This window comes from Saccostrea cucullata, unplaced genomic scaffold (assembly GCF_032062105.1).
Source record: "Saccostrea cucullata isolate Sc308-1 unplaced genomic scaffold, CSIRO_AGI_Scuc_v1 ctg1865, whole genome shotgun sequence".
Taxonomy (NCBI): Eukaryota; Metazoa; Mollusca; class Bivalvia; order Ostreida; family Ostreidae; genus Saccostrea; species Saccostrea cuccullata.
The window spans coordinates 74,356-84,974 of record NW_026923196.1 but is presented as its reverse complement, the minus strand read 5'-3'; the positions used below and the strand labels follow the sequence as shown (position 1 = coordinate 84,974).

General features: G+C 31.0%; 1 protein-coding gene across 2 annotated transcripts in view; it reads left to right on the top strand.

Moving 5' to 3' along the window:
* Positions 1 to 2,531: 2,531 nt before the first annotated feature.
* The window catches only part of LOC134263422 (WD repeat-containing protein on Y chromosome-like), a 34,593-nt gene continuing 26,505 nt past the window's right edge, over positions 2,532 to 10,619 (top strand). The window contains exons 1-2 of one of the 2 annotated variants that reach the window (XM_062745763.1): positions 2,532 to 2,578; positions 2,755 to 2,965. In XM_062745763.1, the coding sequence (XP_062601747.1) occupies positions 2,571 to 2,578; positions 2,755 to 2,965 (219 nt within the window). In that variant the 5' untranslated portion in view covers positions 2,532 to 2,570. Of the gene's footprint in view, positions 2,579 to 2,754; positions 2,966 to 6,564; positions 6,641 to 10,619 lie in introns of those variants that run through there. The other variant, XM_062745767.1, reaches the window with a different exon arrangement.

Sequence of the window (10,619 nt, the reverse complement as noted above, 5' to 3'; positions counted from 1 at the left end):
AAGGGAAGAGTACAGTATGTTTTGTGATAAATAATTAATTTTTGTGATATAGTAAATATAATTAATTTTGTTCTTTCTCAGCTACTGTTTTATACTTTCTGATTAAGCCATAATTTTCCATATAAAGTAATTGATAATATACGAGGGGTTATCAAAAAGTTCATGGACTAGCGCTGTAAAATTAAAACCGCTTTAGGCACATCAATTAATTTTAAAATAACTAGTTAGCATCATCTTTTCTATCTAAAGAATAAACCATAAATCATTAATTTTATTTTCTAATAAATTAGTAATGTTTTTGTAAGCAATGGTATGTCCAGGCGGCGCAACCTCGAACACGACGTTTTTGCGACCCATGTGTAACTGAGAAAAAGCTCTTTTGATATGAACATTTGACATTCAATATTCCCGTTAATTCAGGTATGTGTCGGGACACAATTGTTCCATAAAATATGAAATTTTCACATCATTCTGAAAGTTCTATGAAATTTTATCGTAAATTTTACATGGAATGTCCAAATAAATGAGGCCTTGAAAATGACGTCAAAAGGGGGGGAGGGGTTTGTTTTTTCAACATTCTATCAAGTTTTGCCCCTGAAAAAACTGATATAGACCTAAGAAATGTTTAATCTGGCTACAGAGAAATAATATGCATCCAGAATACTTATCTTTTAATGTCAAAATAGATTCAGAGAGAAAAGGGATACACAGTTAATTAATGTCGATTTGTAGTCAAAGTGTGAAAAATCAATCGCGTCAAAAAATGACGTTGATCATATGTTGTAGGTATTGAACTCCCAAAAGCAACTGGCACAATCAAGCGAGGATCTCTCCCAATGTATAAATCCATTTTGAATATTATATTCAATGAAAGCCACTGTTCAGGACATTGTAAAGTCATATAAACAAGGCGGGATTAAGTCCTTACTCAGCTCCAAGGAATCTCATCCCAAAAAGTACATGAGGTAGAAGAGGAGGACATTGAAAAAACAATGACGTTGTCGGACGTCATGAAAATAAACGACGACAGCGCCGGGTGATCATATAATGTCGTTTTTATTTTATAATAATTTGGCAAATAATGAACGTATCAAGCTAAAATTTTCAACATTTCTTTATTTTTTGTTGTTTTATGTTCCATATAAATTTTGAAAGCACAGACTACATAGTACTAATTTTATAGCCTCAGTCCACGAACTTTTTGATAACCCCTCGTAGTGTGTATTGATGAAATCTTAAGTGAGCATTAAAGGGTATAACAAAACAGTTATAGACTGGGATTCGGGCAACATATGATTTGTTGGTCCTGCAGGTGAAAATTTTGCCCTTGGCCTGCGGAGTGAATGCACAAGAAAATTAAGGCTGTTACTGATGCGCAAGGGAGATGATGAGAATTTTTATTTTAATTTTGGGGGGTATCGACATATCAATTTCAATAACTCAGGAATTATCAGTCAAAGTCACACAAGATTTTGGTTACTTGTTTAAAGTTGAATTAAAATGTTTGATAACAATCATGGAAAACACATTGGAAATAATAGTTTTAATTTTATTCAAAAGTTTATTATGCGTTTCTTTTTCCTTTCAGTAAAGTAAACTGCAAGAGTTTACTTCATGAAAGATATTGACAGAAAAAAATGTTCAGGGTCGGCTCCTATATTTTAGGGTCGGTCGGGGAACTGGGAACACACAATTTATTTTTCTAGGCCTAAGAAAAAGATTTACATGTTACAATTGATATTTGTACATTTTTGCTTTATTTTTTGGATAATTAAACTCTTTTACTCAGATAAAAATTTGAAAACATGTACTGAAAAAAAAGTGAAATAGTAATTAAGTGGAATTTAAGATTTAAGTTTTAAAATACATTTGTATCTGGGGGGTACTTCACTTCATATATATAGTTCATGTTTCAGTCAGCACAAATTATCAGAATGTTTATTTTAGCTTGAAGTTTACCAGCTGGATAAGGGAACAATTAAAACATTCACATCTTAACTGTAAGACAAATAGAAGTATCAACACTACTGTATTGTTTATCTTGATATACTTTCAACAGAACTTGTTTACTTTCAGCCCTCAAAGGAAAAATTTAAATAAAATGAACAAACTATTTAAGACTTTGGTATTTGTCCCGAAGAAATAAAACTTTTTTTCTTTTTTTGATAATATAGACTACTAATATAAACACAGGTCAATCCTCCATCCGTAAATGTTTTTTAAAAATTTAAGTAAAAAGAAAATCGGTTTGACTTCTGACATGCCCAATTAAACAATATGTGACAACTGATTTCACATGATCATAAAATTGTTTAGTTTTACATAAGAGGCTGTGTGAATTTCTTTGAGGGGCATTGTGAACACCCGGAAAGAGCATTGAAGCTTTTAAGATGGTATTGGTTGGATATATTGTTGCCATTTAGTCTCTGCATTATTGATGTGTTGGATATCGTTGAGTGAATATTATCACAGGATTGGAAACAATTTGATAGTTGCTGTCTCCTTGTATCATTTCTGTGATTGGCAAATAAGATAGTGACTTTTAATTTCAATGGTTTAATTGAAAAACTATGTCAGAGTAAGTATTTTAAATTACTTCAGTATGCTTCAGGGATGTGAATATCTAATAAAATTAGAATTAGTGTTAATATTTTTTTGGGCCTTAAGGGTATTTATTCAAGGTTAATATTGCCAGGTACTTCTAGATTCAATATGTGATCATAAAAGAGGATAAAATTGATTTAATTCTGACAGAGTTAATGCAGACCCTGACGATTATAATGGCAAGCTGGATAAAGATGAAGGGCCCAGTTCAAGTATGTCAACGAGTCTGTCAGCATCAGCTGTTCCAAAGAGGGAGGTTCCGAGGCGATTTTTCGGAAAGAAGGCCAAGAAGAAGAAAGCTCTTCAGTCGTGGAGAAGGGCGGCTCAACTCATTATTCCAGTAGCTCAAACCATCGGAGCTGTGAGTACATCACTTATCTTTAATTAGTTTAGTATGGGTTGAATGCAATGTATTGTCACATCATTTATTTTAGTATTTACTAATTTCCCTCTTTCTGTGTAGTTTTAATCCAATCTTAATTTTGACTTCATGTTCATGTGCATTTTCATGCCCATGATTAATATTACAATGACCTTGAGAATTGTAAAACTTCAAAATAATGTTGGCAAGGGTTATCAATAATGTGACAAAAAAGTTAAAGTGTGGCATCATTTTGAAAAAGCTAGAAATCAAAAGTACTAGTATCAGCTAGTATATCTGCTTCAAAAATGTGGTTTAAAGAATTAAAGTGAAATCTTAGTCAAAATATAAGGACTGCTTTATGTATTAAACACTTCTTTTTAAATTGATAAATGTTGTGCCTTTTTTGTTGATAATTACGCAGACAGAGAGTTATGAACTCCCAAATTAAGAATATTATATTGAATACAAGTACATATATCAAATATTATTGATAGAACAAGCAGGTTTTAAAAAAAAATATTTATAGAAGGTAAATATGGACTAATGATGTCTATGATCTCAATGATTAATGAGGATGAATAAAGTCGAAAATTACTTGTATTGACTTTACAGACACAATTAAAGCTTCTGGTAAATAGTTTATTGGAGGCTCGATTGCAGCTGTGTTCTGTTACATAAATGATAAAAGACGCATAAAAAAAATACTGGACCTAATGACAAAACATTTCCACTCATTGCCAACTCATTTGTCAGCTTAAACTATCGTTAATAGTTCCCAAATTAAAGTAATTAATCTCAAATTGACAGAAAGTTGTCTTTTTTGATGTGCAAATTGTATTGATTACAGAAGCAGTTTGTTAATTTTGATAAAATAGATTTTATTTAAATATGCGCAATGTGGTTCCTCTCAGATTAGGAAAAATGATAAATGTTTCATCAATTTATTGTGCCTTATCTTTTTTATTATGAATTGGGAAGATACTAAGAGTAGAACTGTGTTAAATGATTTAAATCTACGTTTCTTCTTTTGAGAGATAAATTTTTCGTACTGCCAACACACACTGAATGACAATATCTTTCTTTCTAAGATATGGCACATTTTTGGTTGTCTTAATTTTTCTCCTCTTCTTTATTTTATTTTTTCTCCACCATTGATTTAATCCTGTCAATTTGTGAGCTTCCTTTTTTTCAAAATTGAATTTCAATTCTAAGTGTTTGAAATGGATGTCTTGCTTGACAAATCAAAGATAAATTATTGATAATCTGTGTGCTACATGTTTGGCATCATGTATAAGGATAGTTATGCAACAGTGGAAGCAAATTTGGTATGACATTTTCAATCATTTTTAACATAAAGGAATCAATTTAAAGACTATTTTCTGTAGAGGAATTAAATAATTTTTAGTTCTTAGAGACAGAGAATTAAGACATAAAATATATATCATACAAAGCTCATTTGTTAAGTTACATTATGATAATAGGATTATCTATTTAAAAATTGCAATAATTTTCTGCCTTTCAAAATTATGAATTTAATTATAAGTTTTACACAAGCAAAGACTTGAATAAATTTTCAAATGTAATTTAAATTAACAATAAGGGACTAAACTTTCAAAATATATCAAATAAATATGATTTTCCAAACAAACTAGAACATTTTGAGCCAAAAATCCATAAAAAGTATTTTTTCTCTCTTAGTAAACGATCAAAACTTTTTGTTCTTGTATCATTTTGTACCTTTATAAGACTACTTTATCATATGTGAAAATAAGAAAAAGTTAAATATAGGAAGCATATGAAAATAACTAATATATCCTAAAAAATTTTGTTAAATTATTTATGTAAATTTGATAATACCATGCTATAAGCCCAATATAGTTATATCTTTTTAACACAAAAAAAAAGTTTGATTGGCAACAATTTTTTTATTCTATGTCAGGAAAAAGATAATGACCTTGAAAATTAACTAAAAATTTCATTGATTATTACTGATATTGTCTTTATTTTTTTCATTAATTTTTAAATACAAGAAATTGAGTACCTTAAGCTGTATTCAACACAAAAAAAATTTGATCCAACTATGCAGGGCTGAAAATTAACTAAAAGTTTATTGATTATTTGGTCTTTAATTTCTTTTTTTAGACACATTTCCTGATTTATTATTTTTATTTTTGTATAGTGATCATTAGTTTTGCTAGAAAGCACTTGGAGAAGTGTGTTTGATTTACGGTCATAATGTGGTGGTCTCCCTGTCAGTATCAAATGCTCACAAATTTACCAATTTAGCACCTTTTTATGTTCAATTTATCATCTTGAATAAATATATACAACCCATTCAAGTAATACCTCAGAGAGTTGTCAAAAACAGTGAATTCTTGGGGAAGATACAAGTTAGCATTAACGAATGCCTTATACCTGGAAACGGGTATAGAGTTGTACTATCAAAATTTTGGGATTTTTCATCTAGCTGACATACCCAAGCTCTGTCAATTTGACCTCAAAGTAAATGATAAGTGCTTCACAGAGAGAAAATCCTTTAACTCATAATTCAGTTGAGGGAATGAAAATTTGGAATGCGATACAATATTTTGAAAAATTCACATGGTTCCCAAATTGTATTACATGTATTTATACATGTATATCTAATAGAAAAAAACTTTTTAAACTTGAAATTTAGCAACATATATGTTAAAAACAATCATATAAGATAATTTTAGAAATATTTCCAAGAGGTTGAGAAGAATCTTAATACATCCTGTTATTTTAGACTGACTGAAAGGCATGGCATTGATCTAAGAGTACTATAGCTACTAGAAAGATTTCCATACAAGAAGGGTCTTTTTTCATCCCAGCATGTTTTGTATTATTGGACAGGCCCAATCAGCTTATTGACAGCTCTCTCTGAATAAAGCCCCAGTCGCCTGGCAAGGTCCAGGCTAGACACCTGCCGTTGATTGCCATACCTGTGCTACAGGTAGCTTTCGTTACCATTTTAATTAAAAAAGAACAGAGCTAATCCTGGCCCTTAAGCAAGCCCCTACAGTTTATATTAATTTATTAGATTTTCCCGTTTTGAACTCTGGTGTATATTTTGCCGTTCTATCACATAACATGCTGTAAAGGTGACATTTCTTATCTCAAAGTCTTGCAGAGTAGCTATTGAGAGATTTGATTTGCACTTTAGATAGTATCCCTCAATGTATTAGGGTATAAGCTCTTAACAAATATGATTTTAATTGTGCTTGCAATGACTCTATACTTTAAAATTACTAAATGATAACATAATTCCATATATGCCCTATTTCATCTTGTGTCTTTTTATGGGACTTTTTTTGTGGTGATGCACATGAAAAGATTGACAAAGTTGCTATGTGTGTAAACTTTAAACACACCCCTTTAAATTGACTCTTGAAGTTTTTATGGATGTACAAGGAAGATTACTTTCTCTTTAAGACTTTTTATAAGGATTTAAATACAAAAATGAAGGTACCTCGGAAATAAGGATTTGTACAAGTTTTTCGTAAGATGAGTGCTACAAGACCAATCACTGTGACGGGGATTTCTTCCGTTCCGAATGATAATCCGAACGAGGATGTCATTATCCACGGATGGAGAAATAAGCGTTCTCAGACACACATTGGTACTGGTACCATACTGCATGCTAAACAGAGGGTAAATATGATAGGGTTACCATTGCTGCTACATGTACCAGTATTTTGAAAAATGCTTTTAAAAGGTTAAAAAAAAATTTTTTTTTAGTAATTTTGGAAAATCAAATTGATCCATTTCAAAATGAATGTATTGCAAGATTTTGTGGTTACTTCACCTAAAGAATTTTGAATTGAAAGATTTAAAACTATCACCATTGCAGATTTTTATATACTGTTTAAAATTGACATTTCATAAAATTATACACGCACATATTAATTATGTTTATCAGATTTTCACTTTAAGAGAAAGTACTGCTGTCTTGAATTGTAGTCTTTGCAATTTAAGCAATTTAACCCCAAAAAAGTTATTAAAGCATGAAATCTCTTTGAATTGATTTTTTTTTTGTCTGACATATATTATTTTTTGAATCAAATAAATATTAAAATAAGAAATGTCAGAAGCCCAGTTGCATATTTTCTGCAAACTTGATAAGTTCATACCAGTAGAGCTACAATTTTGTCTGAGTCAACAGCCAGACTAATAGTCAAATTTTGACTGTAAATTTTATTCCCTCTTGAAAGCATATTTAATAGATTGTTCAAATGGTCAAGGAGTTGTCATTATTAAAAAATGTAAATTATCTTCTTTTTTTTTTTAATAGAGAGAAGTTTTTACTAAATTATGGTTAATATTAAAAATCAAATGTAAATCAATTGTCTTTTGTTAAAAGGTAAAGGTGAATCAATTAAGTCCCTGCTATTATTTAGTGATATGTTATAATAATTACTTGTACTGATAGTTATAAATGAAAGTATGCTTTAAACATTGAACAAAGAGAATACTGGAGATGAAGGTTATAAAGAACGACTGAATTATTTATTTTTTTCAGCTCTTTTATCGTCTGAAGACCAATTTCAGATGAAACAAAAACTAAACATTGCAGATTGGTAAATTGTTTGATGCAGGGATATAAAATGTCGAATTGCACATAATGGGACTCTTTAATGAAGCATTTTATTGATTTAAGCTTAATTCACTGATTGGATTTATATGGATTCATTTTGTGCGAAGTTAAATTTGTTTTCATTTGAAATGTCAGGGTTTTTTTCTAGTCTAGTCCCGTTTTAATGAATACACTTGATTATTTGTCTTACAATGTAGTGCAGAAACTGTTGAACTTCGATATCTCGAACTCCAATTTCTCAAACACCATGGATATGTCGAAGTGATGTGGAAGTCCCAACCACATATTCTTTAAGTATTTTACCCTCGATATTTCAAATTCTCGGATATCTCAATTTTTTTTCTCAGCCCCATCAGGTTCGAGATAACAAAGTTTGACTGTACTTTATTTAGGTAGAAATAAAGCAAAATATACAATTCAAAAGTTTTTTTTTCTTAAAAGTTTTTATATAAAAGTAAAACTTATTTTGTAAGAAATATCCAAATTTATGCAGTCAATTGAAATTTCGTAGGATTTAAATAAAAAAATTAAATCTTTTATTTTCTGGTCATGTCTTTAAGTGCTAAAATTTGAATCGAAAACACTATAATCCAAAAAGTACAAACTTCTTTGGACAAGTGGTGTTTAAATATGAGAGCTGGGTTTTTGACATCTTCCTGGTGATTGATTAAGGATAATGAAGAGTGCATGTAAGATCAAATCTAACAATATTTTGGAGAATCTTCCTTGACTTGCGATGGAATTTTACTTTGTTAGGTATGTCACATCTTCAAACAAGGGTTTATTTGAAGAAAGATTTTAAAATGCTCCTTTCTGTGTTTTGTGTTGGTACATATATTTAAAGGTTGAAGTTCCCTTTTCTGTACCTTGTTTGGTAATGTCAGAGGTTGTGAAATGTAGGATTCTTTCCAAATTCTTTCTCTTTTTCAAAGAACCTGTATTGGCATTAATTGTTGGAGTGTAAGGAAGAGAAGATACACATTATTGGAGTGAAGGAGTGTTGACGGCAACAACTTGACTAAATATACTTTTAGATGAAAAAAAAAAAATCTGTAAACTTTCGTTGTAAAAGATTCTAAATGTTGCAATATGGTTGAAATCTTGAGATAATAAACTATATTCTTTAAAGTGTCTTGGTTTTATCCACAGATCTGGGTGACAGAAGTTGACTAGCTATTTCAAAAAAAGATTAAAAATCGCCAACGTCAGAATGAAAACAGTAGTATGCATAAGTTGTTTAGTAGATATTATCATACATCATACTGAATACAAGTGGAATTTTAAAGGTTAAAATCTAATAAATAAAATTTTAGGATGAAATACTAGCTGGTCTTGCTATAAACTAAGGACTGACTGTATTCAAAGAATGCATATATAAACTCTTACTAGAAGCACAACTTTTTAAGTACTGACAAATTGTTTCATATTCTTGGTTGCTAGAATAGAAAGGCCATAGGACTGCCTAATGATGGAGATCGAAAAGATTTAGAGACCCACGGAACTGCACTTTTGAAGTTGCCTTGCCAAGCAACCAGATGTGTAAATTCTATCAACAGAACCTGAAAGAAATAATTCATTGTGGGAGATCCTCCAGACTTGAAAGCTTATTTAACGAGATTGTAAATTTTTTGTCTCTGCACAGTCCATTCAGTTTTCAGACCCTTAGTAACGGAAGAGACACTGATCATGGCTTGCTCTCCCTGACACGGTACTTGTGTGTTGTCATGGTCTGACATATAATAGCTAGGGTGGGTTTATTTATGCTGCACAGAATGCATGATGCATGGATTACAGCCAGCAAAATATTTAGTACCCATGGTTTCTGTGGACAGAATTGGTTCATCTTGAGAAGTCTTGAATGCTATGTCCATTTTGCTAGTCAGGCGTTGTACATAGTGATCGAATCCAAGATCCGCATTTATGGTACATTTTCTTAGCCATGCAAAGAAACTGTGTCTGTTTTAATTAGATTTGACCTGATCAGTGTAATTAAATTGAAGGTGCCCACTTGCTAGTTTTAATTTTTAACACATCTTTTGTTTAGTCAGGCATTAAAATATATTGACCCCCCTGAAGAATACCCCCCCCCCCCCCCAAATCAGTGAGTACATGTATCCATACTAGTTCATATACTAGTACACTGAAAAATTGGCTAAATTCTCAAAGGACTTCAAATTCTGGTAATTGAGTGTGTACTTCAACTTTCTTTTGTTGTAAACATACAGTTAAAAAGCTTAATTTACTCAAAGATAACATTTGAACTATTTTCAAGTCTTTCTGCAGAAATAGTCTAAAAGATGCCAATTAATGTCCTTTCTTGTATGAGTTGCCTAAAATGACAAGCAGATCTAAGAGTTTGGAGGCACGATCTGACTTAAATTGTTGAACCAGTAACACTTGAGAGTTCTTCAGTTTCTAGTTTATGTGTTTTAAAGGTGTCAAATGCAATCTCAAAGGCTCATAGAATTGGCTCAGCTATTTGTTTGAGTAGAGACAATGTCACATAAATAAGGCATTTGAATATTTACCTTGGTTTTAAAAGAGCTTGTTTGAAGATGTTTGCTAAAACCAACTTTTACTTTTAGCATGAATTGAACATCATTGAAAATTACAAGATGAAGCTTATTTTCATGTTGGGAATAATTAAGGAGATGTAGTCATAACTTAAATAATATAACCTGATTGGCCTTGTCCTTGTTTGATAAACAGTCAATTCATTAATTAAGGAAGGACTTTTAGATCAGCCCTTTTGGGCAATAAGCACTTGAATTTTGTAATACACTTATGCACATATGCAGATGTTGTCTTAAAGTCCACCGAATGCTTATGCAGATGTTACATAAGTCCACTGAATGCTCAACTGCAGCAAGCTAGCAACATTATAAATGTAGATGAGTTGGAAATTCAAGAAGAAACCATAAATTAAAAAGAAGATAAAATGTGTAGCATATGTGTGCTGTACTGTATTTACTGGGTTGCTTTAGTAGAAAAACCTGTGACCATCTCTTTCATTAACCATTAGATGTTGTACCCTGT